Raw genomic sequence first — 17195 nt, 5'->3', positions numbered from 1 at the left:
GAGTTCTGAAGGATCATGTGACACCGAAGACTGGAGGAATGATGCTGAAAATTCAGTTTTGCCATCACAGGAATAAATGACATTTTAAAATAGATTCAAATATAAAAGAGATGTTTTAAACTGTAATAATATTTCACAATATTACTGTTTTACTGTAAAAAATAAAGGCAGCCATGGTGAGCATGAGACTTCTTTATTTTTTATTTTTAAAGAAGACAAAAAAACACCCCCAAATAAGGGCATTTACATCTTATGAACGCGATATTTACTTGCCTTTCAAACCCCTACACCTTTGTTGCCAGAAAGCTTGCCTACAATTAGAGATTGTTTGGTTGTTGGAAGAAAGAAAACTGGAAGTGAAAGGCACAAATGAAGGAGAGATACCTCAACATTAATAAGTTCATTCATCAATCAAATCAAACACTTGCCAGGAGGCAATTTTAAGAGATCTCATGGAAAATCAATACAAAACACTCACTCATGCCAACCAGTATCATCGCCTGTGAATAGAGGATATTTGCATCTAGGGTTAGTTCACCCAAAAATGAAAATAACGTCATTTATTACTCACCCTCATGCCGTTCAACACCCGTAAGACCTCCATTCATCTTCGGAACACAAATGAAGATATTTTGCTTGAAATCCGAAGGCTCAGTGAGGCCTCCATATAGGGAGCAAAGCAATTTACACTCTCAAGATCCATTTATGTACTAAAAACATATTTAAATCAGTCCATGTGAGTACAGTGGTTCAATATTAATATTATAAAGCGACGATAATATTTTGGTGCGCCAAAAACCCCGAAATAACGACTTATATAGTGATAATCGATTTCAAAACAATGCTTCATGAAGCTTCAGAGCATATCGAATCAGCGAGTCGATTCAGGGGTTAATTCAGTAATAAAGGACATTATTTTCATTTTTGGGTGAACTAACCCTTTAACTAAGACAGCGGGTGACCTGGAGCTACAAAGCTTGAGAAGTGCTGCTCTAAACATCCTGATGATTTTGGTGATCTCAAAACAAACATTAACCCCCGATTTCACAGACAAGGCTTAAACCTAGTCCCAGACTAAAATGCATGTTTTGAGCTGTTCTAACTGAAAGCAACTTGCACTGACAAATAAAGTAAAATATGACAGTGGCATTGTTTCGTATCAAGATGGACACCAGTAATGTGTTTTTTCTAAGGTACATTTATAAAAGCTACTCAAATGCTCCAATTGAACTAAGGCCTAATCCTGGCTTCATTTAAGCCCCGTCTGTGAAACCAGGCCAGTGTCTCTTTTCTTAAGTTGCAGAATAATTTTTCACCAAGTATTCCCCAAAACTGAACTGAAAAAAATTTCTTTAATCTTAAGGCCTTGTCCAAGGTGCTGAAAATAATTTTACCCTGTCTGCCCCATTTTTGAGGAAGACGCTAAAATTTCCAGATATTTCATATGTCTCTCCTCTATTTTCACACGGGAGACTAGTGTTGTCATAGTACAATGAAATCTGATCTCAAAAAAGATGATCACGCACGATGTGATACTAGATATCTAGTATTAAACAATCAACCAAAAATTGTGACAATTTTGAATGGGCCAAGTTTTAATGCTCCAAATAACACAAAGCATTGCAAAAGACCATCAAATTGCTTCAAACACTTTGCCTGTAAGAATCAGATATCTCACAGTAACATTTATTAGTTCATCCTTCTCCCCTGGTTATACCATTTGAACTACTTTCTCCAAAAGGTGAAACTTCAAAGAAACAGACTTTGTTATGTAACTGCATATAACTTCACTAACAAGATAATACAGACACAAATCAGCTTATTTTTTCACACAGTAAAACTGTGTTGAGGTTGCATTGACAGCTTGCATGGAAAATAAAGTTTTTCAAATATTATTGACCTTGTGTAATACTAAAAGTAATGGCAAGAACAGCACTTATAGACATTATAGACTTTTACCAATCGTTACTGGAGCTCAGTGTTGGCTGATTGATATCTAAGGCTCAATACGTAGACACTGTTAGACCACAATCTCCTTTATCATACTTTTGGAAATTAAAGGAATAAGTAGTACAATAATACTTGCTTTGTTTCTATTAAGATCCTTTTCTGATTACCTGTTAGTTTCTAACAATTCAAGTAAGTCAATATTGATAAGGTCACTTGTTAAAATCCCCCTTTACACTATCAGTCTCTTATGCGCACCAAGGATACATTTAATTAAATCAAAAATACAATAAAAACAGCAATACTGTGAAATATTATTAAAAGAACTGTAATTGATCAAAAGTGACAGTAAAGATATTTATAATGTTCCAAAATATTTATATTTTAAAAAAATGACGTTCTTCTGAACTTTCTATTGATCAAAGAATCTCAAAAAAGATCATGGTTTCTACAAAAATATTAAGCAGCACATCTGTTTTCAACATTGATAATAAGAAATGTGCCATTAGCACCAAATTCAGCTTTGCCAACACAAGAATAAATTACATTTTAAAATATATTAAAATAGAATATAGTCATTTTAAATTGTATATAATTGTAATATTATTTCACAATATTACTGTTTACTGTATTTTCATTAAATAAATGCAGCCTTGATGAGCATAAGAATAATAAAATATTCCAAACTTTTGATCATTAGTGTCATTCTACTGTATATTTTTTTAAAAACCTATCAAAACCTTTTGGAAAATAAGTATTTGAGGTCAGGTGGTATGATGGCTGTTGTGTTTGAATGCTCGATGTCGCCTTGTCCTGATCTCCATGTCATCATCCTGTTTGGAAGTAAAAAATCATTAATATTATGATTAACCATACTAAAACATAACTTACACATTTTTGCAGTTATCTTACTGTATCAGCTGTATCTGCTGTCTCCTCCTCTTCTTCTTCTTCTTCTTCTTCATCAGTGTGCTCACTGTTTGGATTGGACAAATCAAAGTCTGACAGCACTGCATCTTCATCATAGTCTGTCTGGTACTCAGATTCCTCTGTGTGCGAGAGAATGTAAGAAACAACACAAAGATGAGAAATCGACATGGAAAAAGGACATGTGTGAAGATGGTCCACTCCTCACCATCCACAACGGCCTGTTTCACTGGCTCTATTCTGGACACTATTTCAGCCAGATCGGTGAAAGAAGCATTGGGACAGGTCACCTGAATGACAGATAATCAGGAAATTAGTTTATGAGGAAACGGCCTGATGCTTTGATAGGCCGAGTTCATTCAAACCCTCTTACATTTGTTCTCCTAGATTTGTGGAATTCCTCTTGATGTTGGTCTTTGAGTATCGCCTCCCTCACCCCACTCCGACACCACACGTCAAACAATGTTTTTCCATGCTGGAAGCCAACATCCTGCAACACGGGAAAAGTCATTGCTACAGTCAAAAAAGCCATGGCAACAGAAGTTTCTATGAGAGGATGGCAGGCCACTCACAGCAATCTCGTCAAATTTGCCAAAATCCAATGTGCCATAGCGATCTATGGGTGGTCGAATGTACTCGCAGTAGTCACTGTCTTTTACCAGCTCCAGCTGACGCACAGAACACACGTAGGCCAGACGGGTCTGAATCTCTGCCATGTTCAACACCTAGAGGATACGAGGTCATGAATATGAAAACAAAAAAGCATATTTTTGCATATATTTGATGAAAAAAATATATGTCCAGTGAATGCAAGGAAGTAAGCATTTGGGATTTTCCATAAATTACGTAAGGATGCATTACTGATAATCAATGCAATTGGAGGAAACACAAGATATCTGACCTTCACTCTTTCTGTCAGCGGGTTCAAACGTTTCCATAGCAGCCACCATCCAGATAATGAGTCTCCATAGTTGGTCAGATCGGTCTCATCCTGACTACCAACATCAACGGCAATCACCATCTTGGCACCCAAGGAGCGAGCTGTGTCAGCTTTACAGAAATTGACACTGTTAATGTTTACAGTATCTTAATGCTTTATAGAAATTTATAGCAGTTTATAGTCAGGCGATAAGATTTAGCAACAATATAAATTATCAACCATATGAGATTTGCCATATATAGTATATATGGCTCTATGGGAGTATGTAAGCAGGTAAAAATTGGAAATTTAATACCTATAATAAACTGTAATTTAGCATTTTAAGAGTACAATAGGGCACTTAACCAGGTAGATTATTGATGTAGCCTCCATCCATGAGCAAGTGCCCATCTTTAGGGTCACATAAAGGGGGAAGATATCCTGATAGTGACATACTGGCACGCACATACCTCCACAGAGAGCCTAAAAAAAGAATGTACATGCTTAAATCTTTCATAAAAGATGAGATGGAGATGAAAAGTTACAGTGATAAAGTAGTACCATAAGTGTGCACTCTCATGGAGGAGGCAGTGATGTCTGTGGTGATGTTGAAATACGGGATCCAAAGGTCCTATCATAAAAAAAGAGATATGCACAAAGTTTAGACTTTTTTAAGAATATGTTTATATATAAGTTTATAATAGCTTGCATTGTGCAGTGCCAATCAGTTGAACCTCAATCTGTTTGTCCTGGAAGACTCTGCTAATGCTGGAGTTAAATGATGCTCCAGTAAACATGGATGTCACTGGGTAGGTCAAGTCTGTGATCTTCCTAAATATGGATCCAAAATCCTATTGTGCACAAAAAAGAAATCTCAATGATGGGTCTACATGTATGATTGTTATTGTTCAGTGCTTAGAGGTCTCACCATGGCCCACTGGCGTGCCCTGACAGTCATACGACTTATGCTTCGCTCTTCAGCATAGAGCGCTCCTATCAAGGAACCGATGGAGGTGCCGCCAATCAGATCTACAGGGATCCCCGCCTCACTCAATGCCCGAATGATGCCCACCTGAGAGCAGCCTCTGTGGGTATAGTGTGGTTTCATATTCACACATGAGCTTAGAGTTCTTACTTGTGCATTGTGTGATATTAGTATCTTTTTATAAAGCATTTTAAAGGTAAAGTGAGTAATCTCACATCCCAATTAAACTAAAAGTCAGGCATTTTTAGGTTGACTTCCTCAAAGAGTGTGAATACTTGTCCTGTATCTCTTTGAAAACATTGCTGAGTTTGAGCGGTTCGACATGTCAACTTCTGGATCAACAAATGGTATGAGTTTGGGGAGGGGCTAACCTTTTGACTGATAAATGGCAGACAAGGCAGAGCAAAAGGGGTGCCAGGAGGATTTGGGAAACCTATGATTATTATCAAATTAAACACTTCACCTTTAAACATACTTCATATGTAAACAAAGTATAAAACGATTTAAAAAGTCAAGATGACAAGCATTATGGTCGCAAAAACACATATATTTATAACATGCTATTCATATAATTGCAGCAACAGAATTACACAATAAAAAAATTAAGTCACCACTATGAGAAAGTAAATTAGACAGATTACACATTTTATGCCCCCTTATATATCATGTTTTGACCCACCTTTAACAAGTCGCTGATTATGACTGAGAGCAGGCAGGGACAGAGAGTAGACAAAGAGTCGCTATCATCGAGAGACATGCTGAGGATGTGAACCCCAAAACATCACTAATGGGTTAGAAATGACTATATTATGATTAGTTGATGGGCACAAAATTACAAGACACTTGTAATAGTGCAGTGGATAAATACTTCAAGAGACCGCTGAACTACAATGATTGAATAAGTATGGGGAAAATCAGTCAATGTTCCACTAATATCAACATGCTTTTACTAGATTATTCAAGTGAGAAATGTTGTTGGCAGTAGGCCAGGTGGAACGAGGAGGAACAGAATTATTTGCGATGAGGGGGAAGGCAAATTCGTACCTGGCCCCCCCTCCTCCCAGCACCAGAGCGATAGCATTTCCTGTCAGAATCCGAGCCAGACGCGAGAAGTCAGAATGCCGGTCGGGAGGCTTCTCAAATACCCGCTGATACATCTCTCTCTGACAGGATGGGAGGGAAGTGGGAGTTTGCACAGATAAGAGATGATAATAATTAGATTAGACACAGATTTTTTTATGAAAAATGTTCACATTACATACAATCAAATTGGATGGGGACCAGGGCCTGTCTTACAGAAACGTCCTATTTTGATAGCAGACTTAAGATTCGAAAAGTTCTAATTTCTCAGTGAAGTTACTAAACAGATAGGATATGATTGCGAGATAGCATTTTCTGTAATAAAGCGTTGTCTTAAAAAAGGACTAAAAAGCACCATCAAATCATTATAAAATAGTACTAATGAGCCATGTTCTAAATCTTCTGAAGCCATATGATAGCTTTGCTTGAACAGTGTAAAATGTTCTCATTATTTACTGCAAATCTTGCTTGAAAGTTTTAAAAGAAAGAAAGTCAGTCATACAGGTTTGGAAGAACTTGAAGGTGAGAAAATGTTAAGAATTATATTTTTGGTGTAAACTAGTATTCCTTGGCTGCCCTTGAATTGACTGGCCAACCATCCATGGTGTTTCCCTGCTTATGGTCCGAGATGGGCTCCATCATAGGACAAGTGGAAAATGGATGGATTTAACAATAATAATGTTAGCACTGGTACCAGTTTGGGTAGACTCCTCCTGGAGAAGACCCTGTGGGGACATGACAGGTGCAGATGTCTAGAGATCCAGCTGCGCATGTTGAGCCATTCTGCTGTTCCTCTGGGTGGAGGCCCGTCCTCACGGTGCAACAGGACCAGCTGCTTCTGAGCTCTCACGGCACTGCTCTCCAGCATACGCTCCAGCTGATACCACAAACAAAGCCAAAAAGTTCAGTTTACCAAATAATTTAATATAAATGTATGTGCAGAAATTAAATGAATGAATGTCATGAATGAAAATATATTGGCCCCTGTGAGGCAATCCCCTTTATGTGAAATAAATAGATAGGCTACTGATATGACTGGATTTACATGCTTTAAAAACACTCTTCTAAAGTAGTATTTACTTCTTTACAAACTAAACCTTTTTAATGACAATTCACCTCTCCCACAATGGGCTCCTGTTCCCCCAGACCCACGATGATGATACAGTCCGCCTGTCTGATGGAACGTTGAGTCCAAGGAGACAGAGAACTGTCAGACTGATACAGAACAATCCGGTGGATGTCCTCTTGTTGACCTAACCAGCTTGACAGGCGGTACTCATGAACACTGAAAATTAAATAATAAAGTACATAAACAGTAAGTCACAGGAAACAAAAAGACAACGTCTGATGTCACTATAAAAAAAACTACACTACATCTCAATTTGCATACTACCCATCTTAAATGGTATGCAATATTTGAATTAGTACGCCCCAAATCATACTACATTAAAAATAGCATGTCAAAGATGCCTTGATGATATATCCGGTGGGTTTACAACGTGTGCATCTTTTTCACCTAATGTTGCCCACAATCCCCTGCACAATGTGGCTGCTCTCTTTTTCAGCTGCAGAAAGATGGTAAGGAATGCCAAAGTTGCTTTAGAGAACCTAAGAGATTTTTAAGGTAATGAATTAAGCTAGATGTAAACACCTACGTACAAAAACAAATGTTATGAGGGAGTCTGTGAAATCAAGATAGCATACAGTCTTTATACATACTTAAACGTATGTTTTCCCATTACCAGTGAGGTACACAATTTTAGTGCATAGTATGCAAGTACTGTATGCAACTCTCACTTGTCCAAGGCTGCAACACCAAGGCGCTGTTTGATGGTGTCACTGGTAAGAAGCAAAGTGGGGCCTAAAAAAACAAAATGAAGACAGTTAAGACTTAGTATCAGCTTAACTGTGAGACAAATTAAGGAGGGAAAAGAGATCAATAGCTTACCAATAGCACTGAGAGCATGTTGCAGCTCCAGCGTGAAGGCAGTTAAAGGCACCTCGTCAGAAACAGGCAGAATGGTTACCGTTGACAGATTAGCGGCTGGGTTACCAGCGTCCCACTTGCTGGTTGGGGAGTGAAAACCCAGGTTATGCACTGTGGAGATCATTAATGTTCATTAGGGAAAATACAAAATGCAAACACACACACAATTTTTTCACAAACACACACCTGACAGTGGATCATTCACTTGTTGCATGTTACCCAAGATTTTCTGCCCAAGAAGATGAATCAGGCGAGTTACAACCTATGAAAGAGTGTGATGTGTTAATATATATGCAATATAATATCATGAGATGTGTTAATGAGTGTGTGTGCGTGCGTTTTATTTATACATTGTATATGGTCTAACCTGTGGGTATTTCCTCTTAATAGAGTTAAGAGCTCCCTCAGGCAGTTTGGCCAGTTCAGAGTCTCGGACTGCGTGGACTGTAGTGGCTCTGTTCAAATGAGTCAAAGTTTCCACCTAACACCAACACACATACTTTTAACAGATGGAAACTGCAGCAGCATTTGTTTAAAGAACTTACAAAAGGATTCAAAATTATTTTCTTTACTGTAATGAAATTCTTAGTAAAGCCTTTATAAATAGTCAACAGCCCAAAGTTTGTTACATGCTATTGAAACTATGTAGAAGGTGGCATTACGAGGAGAGGAAATTTTCATTCTAGAGAGCATTTCATTGGATAAAGTAAGCATATATATATGGCACTGAATAGGAGATGATTTCATCAATATGGATAAATAATGTACATCTAAAATATATCTTACAAAAGTTTACTTTGTCAACTTTTAAAAGTACACTAGCATATCTTGGCATGGATGAAAGAACATGACCTGCAGCTAAACCTGGCAAAGACTAAGCTTCTCGTCTTCCCTGCCAATCCAACTCTACACCATGATTTAACCTTCCAGCTAAGTTAATCATCAATTACCACCCCATCAAGGTTGGTCAGAAATCTTGGAGTAACCTTTGATGACCAGCTATCTTTCAAAGACCACATTTCAAAGACATGCAGGTTTGAGCTGCACAACAAGATCAGGCCTTTCCAAAACAGAGCATGCAACACAGCTTCTCGTCCAGGCCCTGGTCATTTCTAGGCTTGACTACTGCAACGCTCTCCTGGCTGGACTTCCATCGTGTGCAATCAAACCTCTTCAAATGATTCAGAACGCTGCAGCACGTCTTGTCTTCAATGAGCCCAAAAGGAGCCACGTCAAGCCTCTCTTAACCTCTCTGCTCTGGCTACCACTCACTGCTTGCATCAAGTTCAAGGCATTGACGCTTGCTTACAGATTCACCACAGGCACAGCACCCGCATACTTTCACTCGCTCTTACGAGTCTACATCCCTACCAGAAGCCTACGATCGGTTATTGAGCGACGGCTCGTGGTACCATCACAGAGAGGCACAAAATCTCTTTCCAGAACATTTTCGTTCACTGTTTCTTGCTGGTGGAATGATCTCCACACCTTCATCCGGAATGCAGAATCCCTGGCAACATTCAAAAGACGTGAGCACTTAACCTCATAAAAAAAACTCTTTTAATGTCTGAAACTTTGTATTCTGAGCACTTCTCGTGTTTGTTTCCCTCTTCGAGATGAATCGCTTGCTGCATTCCTCAATGGTAAGTCGCTTTGGATAAAAGCATCTGCTAAGTGAATAAATGTAAATGTATATAGATAGGCTAAATGCAAACAGACACAGAAATGAAAACTCCAGTAACGAAAACTGCTAACATGCATATCATCACCACTCACCACACCAATGAGGTCTCCCCGTCCATACTCTGCAGCAAGCTCTTTTTTCCCATCATCCTTCATGATGACAGAGCGCAAGCGGCCACTCAGAACAATGAAAGTACTGTCTGACTTATCACCTTGTCTGAGAAAGACAAACGAGAAAAATGAAAGAATTACGTACATGCGATATTTACATCAGGTTATTACAACATCAAAGAGCTGAGCAGTGACATATATAGATATATGAGATATATATAGATCTGGAACAGAGATTGTACAAGAAAAGTGTGCTTACCTATAGACAGCCCGTCCGGCTTCCAGTGCCATCCAGTCCAGGGCAAAGTCAATCTGTCTGACAAAGGGGGAGACCCTCCGTACCACCGTGTGAGCTACATTTAACACCATTCGAGGCTCGGCACGCATTATCCTAGAGTATGAGTAACACAGTTGACATGTTAATCAGTGTTCTGATGTGCTGTACTTAATTTGATACTATTTTTAACTAAATGTTTCTAATTCTTATATTATTATTTTTATGTGATTTATGTGATTTCCTCACAGCAGGTGGAGAGTACATTTGCTAGAATTTTCAATTGCCTTAAGGGAAATTTGGTGCACATCACATACTCATAGAAGTGTGTTTTGGAGATAGACAGGAAGCAGCAGTCACGGTGGGCGCGCACAGAAAAGATGAGAGGCTCTCCTGTGAGAGCAGCCAGGTGGCCCACCATCTCTCCCGGGTGAGTCACAAAAAGACATGTTTCTTCTTCTCTGTCAATCATTCTCTGGTACACATGAAGAGCTCCTGAGATGACAAACAGCACGCTCACATCCTGTCACAGACACAAAGTAGAAATGGATTCACATGTGAATTGAAATTGACAATTACTACACAGTTACTGGACAATAGACGGGTAACTTTTTACCTGGTCTCCCTCATTTGCAACCACAGAACCCGCCTTGACTTGTCTCAGATTCACCCTATCTTCCAGAAGACTGGGGTCCTGGAGCACAAAGTATTTTTATACTACCATGCCAATATTCCAAATAGTATAATAATTAAACTTCTCACTTTAGGAGAACAATACAATTAACGTGGCCTGACCTGAAGCTGTATAATCTTGAGAAAGTCCTTCTTGGCAGCTTGGAAAATGGCATTAACTTTACAGTGGTGGGTATGGCTGGAGTGACCCCCAGTGTCTGAGTAGTGAAACACAGCTGAAGGAGAATGTTGCAAAGTCACCGACTTCTTCCGAATAGACTTCAGACAGGATGAAAGATAAACACAGAAATGCAATGTACAGAATATGAACAAATGTGAGAAGAACAAAAAGGACAGTTTAAGGCTTCTTATTTTATTTTTTGATAAAATGATGCCATGGTACCTTTTGGATGAGAATAGGACTTGAAGGGGAATCCTCTTTTGTAATGCTTGTTCTGTCGAAGGCCATATTGTGGTCAGGAGACCCAGCTGTAGGATAAGCACACATTACCACATGCATTCAAGCTAGGGATGCATGATATTTGGAGACCAAGTTAGTATTGGGTATTTTGTAAAAGGTACACGGTGAAACACTACCATGTGCACTGCCAAAAGGGGTTGACAGTGAGCGAGACTTCCTGAATAAAGTGTTTGGATTTTCTGTATGAATCGGCTTACCACCATCTGAAAACAAAAGAGCAAGTTAGACACATATGCTGTTTTATAACTCTTAGTGAATAGTTTTATTATTAGGGTAATAATAGGTTTTATTATTGGAAAGCCATACACCACAAATAGTCTGCATTAATATTTCTATATAAATGATTAACAGCAAATATTTGCATTTAACTACATGTCTAAGTAAACACATCATACCCTCTCCTCTGGACATCTGACTTGTGTCACTGTAATGGTCCAAGGACCTCTTTGGGACTTTGTCAGACACTTCCTCAATTGTCTGTGAGTGTCTGCGCAGTCCTTTGCCTGGATTGGCCTCTCCAACAATACCAGCCACTGACACCAGTGGAACAGCTTGACTTTCCTACATGATGTGACAGCAATGGACTATTCAATGTATGTACTGTAATAAATACTGCAATAGTGTAAAATATTTCCCAAAAGTAGAATATGATTTATAGAAAAAACATCTAACCGGATTGAAAAGTTCTGTGGTCAGGCCCAGATAGTTGTGAAGGGCAAGAAAGGTAACTCTCTGAAGTCGCACCATGATAATCTGAAAGAAAAAACAAACAAAACAACAACAAAAAACGATGTCATGTCATATGTAGAATAAACAGGTATTTCAAACAGATGATTTGACTGGAGTCTCATATTTGTCTTAAAAAATTCTGTTTTGCCATCACAGGAATAAATTACATTTTAAAACATAAACATTTAAAACATAATATTTCACAATATTACTGTTTTACTGTATTTTTGATAAAAATGCAGCCTTTGTGAGCATAAGAGGGTTCTTTCAAAAACTTTTTAAATAATGTTACCAACCCCCACTTTTGACGGTAATGTATATTAGGATTTCGATTATACCTGAACAACTCTGACTAGGGTCTCTGGATATTTCTCGAAGACGGACTGGAAAGCCTGTGCAGGGAGGCGTAGAACAGTAGTTGGGGCTGCTGCTCGGGCTGAAACGGTTTTGTAGGGAGCTGGATATCCCTGCAGAATAAGGGTTTCAAATGTGAGACATAATTAAAAACTCACCAGGCATTAAAACAGGTCAAAATACAGACATTTGTATATCAGAGTGGGTAAAAAAAGAGGCCAGATGGGTTTTACAGTGATGACATCAAGGATGCTGAGAAGACTGTGAACACTGTCTCCAGGCAAAACGTGCTTCACCACAATCTCAGTCCCATCCTGATGCAGAGAAAGAAATATACCCTTAAAATTGGTACATCTATGTAATGGGCAGAACACAAACCTGTTTTCAGTAGGACAGATTAAAAACAGGTATATTGAGACTGCTTGGATCTTACACTCTCATGGATACACAAGTCAAGACGCCCATCCTGCACCACAAAGATGCTGTCATCGATGTCACCTGGGCGGAATAATCCTTCCCCTTGCTGCAGCTGCACAAACACCATATGTCGACACAGTTCCAGGAACAGAGGCTTCTCAAAATGACCCAGAACCCTGAGAAGCACACATATCACAACTCCTTAGGTGCCAAACAACATTGCCAGATCATTGGACCCTGGATTCTGTGCACTGTTTATTATGGGAAAGAATCAATAGCTCTTGTAAGATGACCTGACAAGGTACCAACCTCACATTTTTCAGCATATACAGGACTTCAGAGGGCAGGTGAGAGCTCTGCATGTCAAATTCAGTCAGATCTGCTTCCAAGAGTGACGGAGGAGGTTCTTTCGGTTGCAGGGTTGGTGGCTCCCTTCGGATACGCAGGATTCTGATCAAGAGATGGATAGGATGTTAAGATGCTTTTGTGGAAATGGTTTGTTTGAAATGTGTGTTCTTTCTACATCTGTGACTTTTCACATACTTGCGAGCTATTGACAGAACTTTTGTTCTTTTTCTGGTTCGCTTTTGAGATATTGGACCTGAGGTAGGTGGCGAGGACAAGGTCTGGACCTGAATGGCCACAAATAACAACAATGCAACTTTAAAATCATCACATGACAATCATATTAACCACAGTTTTGTTGAAAGTAACACACTGGGAAATTCTTGTACCTTCCTCATGATCTTCCTGCCATAAAACAGCACTTTGTCTCTTTTTCTGAAACGATATTTAGGACCTTCAGCTTGCTCTTCTCCTGGAAAATCAAAAGTAAAAAAGTTGGTGAAACACTCTCAAAAAAGTCTAAAAATACGAGGCATTACACAAACTGTCTATTTCACATTTTAATTGCACAACATCACAGGCTATTTGTCTATATTATGCTCATTAAACAAGTATAAATCTAGTAGCGAAAACCCTGAAAATCAAAAATAATCACACGCTCACCAGCCTTGTATCTTCTGTGCAGAAAAAAGACCACAATACTGATAAGTGAAACTGCAACCGCAGCTCCAATGAACACACCAGTCCACTGTATTATGAAATGAGAACAAAAGATAGAATAAACTTTATCTGTAAGACAAATACTGTGGACTACTGATTCGCTAAAACGTGTGGAATTGTCATATACCATGGTGCTCTGCAACTGATCCTCTACGAAGTGCTGCACACGAGCCTTGATGTCACTCCCAGATTGCAGCAGTACTGCCTAGAATACACAAAAATACAACAAAAATCATGATTATAAACCACAGCTTGAGATACAACAACACAAGCACAAAACTGCTATCATAAAGGTTACTGGTTCAATCTCCACTAAGTGAGGTTTATCTGGGAAAGGGGGAGTCATCCGATCACAATCTTGCTCAATCATTGTTTCATTGTGTAAATCACAAGACAAATTCTTTTGGACAAAGTCCAGTTTAATCTAATGGTGTTCCCTTTAAATAGTGTACTGTAAGTCACTTTAGTAGGAAAGCTAAATAAATAGCATGACTTTATTTATGTATTTATCCATTCACAGACACTCATTGATATATACGTTCACTGGTGCTAGCTATTAGTTTTAAATCAAAATTTGGTAGTGTCTTACCGGATATATACTGCACGTATCATCTTTTTCTTTGTCTTCCATATCTTCAGAGAAGAAGACGAGAAAATCGAAATAAACACATTTGACACAATAATAATACTTATAATACCTATTTCTACCAAATATGGGTTAAAACTTCATACAATAGCAGCTCACATAGCAAAATATGTCATAGAAAGAACGACAAGTGTGGCTGGAAAATATAAGCAGTTTGAATCTCATTGCATGTCAACATGGCCATGACCTGTTGTCACAATTACTGACTGCTTAGAATCAAATTTATTAGGTATTTCCGCTCTGTTTCTTTTCCACTCCCAAAAAGTTTAATGATGACAACATTCCCAAAACATTCTTCTGAACTACAAAAGAAAATGGCAGTGGTAGGGATTCTGTCAAAAAGACCTGTAGGGAACCATCTGACACTGCCTGCCTTCCCTCACTGCAATCTGACACCATGTGATGTGATTTATGAGACCCTCTGCCAGGTGGAAAAGTCAAACGCTCAACGCAGAGTGAAGGTGACGCTAAAACTTCAATTTTAAGTGTGTTGCACATAAAGGAATAGTATTGAAAATGAGAATTATGTTGGTTCAGGAGGGGCTGCGGGACGGATGTGGCTCTGGGTCAGAGGTAAACACAGCTGTGTTGTTTACACACACGAGCCGCGGCTGTAAACACGCATTTAATCAAATAACGTTACCTTGTCAATCAGTGTAACTAACAAGATTGAAAAAACATTATTTCATTGCATAACGTGGAAATACTGCATGCAAATAATGTCCACGAATACGTTAAAAAAATACCTTTTAAACGGTGTTTCCAAACTCTGTTTTTGTCACTCAATGCACTTTAGAGTCTCCCAGGGATTCCATTCACAATGTCAGTCCCTCCACCGAACACACGTGTTGCCAGATCCTGTAAGAACATCAATCTGCCCTGCCTGATCAACATGCCCAAAATAAACCTTAAACGAGCCCAGTTTCTCCGTTTGTGGATTTGGATTATCGAGAAAGGAGAATTGCTTAATTTCATTGACCAGATTTTCTATAGTATTGATAAACCCAAGAGATACATTATTTTTTAACTGCAACTTGCTGCAAAGTAATGCCTTTAAATAATTATGTTTTTACTCAAATAAATGAAAAATACAAATAAAATTAAATATAAACATATAAACTGTCCATCTATTCTAAACCAATTAATAGAATACATTTTCTCTCCGGCACACACTTATGAGGAAACGGGGAAAGCGCTTTTACGGATCGACGTTGGAACAAACTATGCAAAAAATAATGGTATATATATCTGCAGCATATAACCCATGCGGCTGACTATAGGAAATGTATCATAGTTTATGAAAAAACAAACAAAAGAAACTCAAAGTATTTCATAACAAGCGGGACATGGCAACACTGCCGCGGACAGACGTAGAGCCTCTATATCAATATTCGCTGCTCCTATTGGCTGTCTTCATGCTGATCTGACCAATTACAGTGGATTTCTTTGCTACGCTTAACGTGGGAATAGAGTGATCTTCTTGAAAGCACAATAGCACACCGTTCAAGGTTAGTGTGTGTCTTTTTATTGATATCTCTACATATATCATTACCTTTCATTTTATATGTGGCCAGCGACGTTTTCATTATTTTATCGCGATTTCTGAAAAGTGAATGCAGTTTCAACTAACGTTACACAACTGCAATATCTTTCATTCTACATTTTACCCAGCATTTATTTAACTTGATTGCAGTGAGACAACCTTCAAAAAGATATTGTTGTTTCTTTTTGTTGCCTTAACATAAAAAAATACATAATTTATTAAAGATGACCGTTATTATTTAATATTGGCAGTATTCATACTAACTACCAACATACTAATGCACATGGAGCATCATCTGCTCTACTGCAACTCCTTCGTAATATACTATAGCAGCTAGTTTCTACACATAACATAGTTACTACAGTCTTGTTACTACTGTAAAATCATAAATGTTTGTAGGATCTTACTTAAACAGTGTGAAGTATGGCTTAATGTGGCACATGGGTGCCATACATGCATTTTCATTGAAATTACAGTAATTCAATTACAGAAATGTTATGGAGTTGTGTAAAATATCATTACATTTACAGAAATAATTTAAGAGATTGTTTAAAATATAATTAAATTACATAAATAATGTTATGGAGTTGTTTGAAATATAATTAAATTATTTTGTTTTTGAAACAGGTTATTGCTGCAGATAAATCACTCTTAAATGGGGGTGCTGTCAGCGCTGACACGGGGGCTCGTGAGAGGAGCTGACAGAATGGCGGAGTTCACGAGCAAGCGCGGGCCCAGGACATTCTACAAGAGCAGAGGCGCGAGACCCACTGGAGTCCTCACCTCCAGCAGAAAATTCATACCTGTGCAGGCCATGATACCAGAGTTTGTGGTGCCTAATCTGGAAGGATTTCACCTGAAACCCTACGTGTCATACAAGACCCCAGCAGGGACGGAAGAGCCCATGACTCCAGAGAAGCTCTTCAGTCAGGTAGTGGCCCCGCAGATCGAGAGGGACATTGAGGAAGGGGTTTTCAATGAGGAGAATCTTGAGAAATACGGTTTGGAGAAGACACAAGAGGGGAAGCTGTTCAAGCTGTATCCCAAGAACTTTGTTCGTTAGATGGACTTTGTGTTTCGGTGATTTGCAATGGACTGTAAACAAATGTGTGTTTTGTTAAAAAATTCCATGAACAGACTTCATAAAAGATTAAAACCATATCATACGTGGCTCTTCATTAGGAAATGATTTAGAAACTAGTGGAATCAAAAATGTACAACCATTGGCAAAACTGATACATTGCCAATGAATAATTCTTTAGAGCAGGGGGTTTTAAATTGTGGTCCAGGGGACCGAAAGGAAGTGCTAGGGGCCCGTAGAAATGTTTACAGAAAAAGTGTAAAAAAATAAAATATGTATTTATATATTATTCTT

General features: G+C 38.5%; 2 protein-coding genes across 3 annotated transcripts; one reads left to right on the top strand and one right to left on the bottom strand.

Annotated features, from left to right (window-relative positions):
• Nucleotides 1-1572: 1572 nt before the first annotated feature.
• On the bottom strand, nt 1573-15130 carry pnpla7b (patatin-like phospholipase domain containing 7b). Its single transcript, XM_079813863.1, has 36 exons — nt 15024-15130; nt 14221-14264; nt 13759-13836; nt 13575-13659; nt 13301-13383; nt 13110-13198; nt 12876-13016; nt 12583-12742; nt 12383-12463; nt 12134-12262; nt 11739-11819; nt 11462-11627; nt 11183-11269; nt 10989-11074; nt 10709-10864; nt 10530-10607; nt 10231-10436; nt 9899-10030; nt 9622-9745; nt 8213-8326; nt 8032-8107; nt 7807-7956; nt 7656-7719; nt 6975-7143; nt 6553-6735; nt 5823-5941; nt 4722-4878; nt 4528-4644; nt 4355-4424; nt 4160-4276; nt 3776-3924; nt 3447-3599; nt 3248-3364; nt 3083-3164; nt 2860-2996; nt 1573-2780 (listed from the first exon to the last, which is right to left on the bottom strand). Exons 2-36 carry the CDS (start codon nt 14260-14262, stop codon nt 2712-2714), a joined length of 4047 nt encoding a protein of 1348 aa, XP_079669989.1. The 5' UTR covers nt 14263-14264; nt 15024-15130; the 3' UTR covers nt 1573-2711.
• Nucleotides 14659-17188, top strand: mrpl41 (mitochondrial ribosomal protein L41). Of its 2 annotated transcripts, none has more exons than XM_079813865.1 (2): nt 14659-15785; nt 16448-17188. In XM_079813865.1, exon 2 carries the CDS (start codon nt 16476-16478, stop codon nt 16881-16883), a length of 408 nt encoding a protein of 135 aa, XP_079669991.1. In that variant the 5' UTR covers nt 14659-15785; nt 16448-16475; the 3' UTR covers nt 16884-17188. The 2 variants fall into 2 exon arrangements, with proteins under 2 accessions (XP_079669991.1, XP_079669990.1); XM_079813864.1 differs by having other exon boundaries at nt 14687-14738; nt 16448-16971.
• Nucleotides 17189-17195: the final 7 nt, after the last annotated feature.

Source organism: Gobio gobio (assembly GCF_949357685.1).
Source record: "Gobio gobio genome assembly, chromosome: 4".
Classification (NCBI taxonomy): domain Eukaryota; kingdom Metazoa; phylum Chordata; class Actinopteri; order Cypriniformes; family Gobionidae; genus Gobio; species Gobio gobio.
This window is presented reverse-complemented; position numbering and strand designations above follow the sequence as displayed.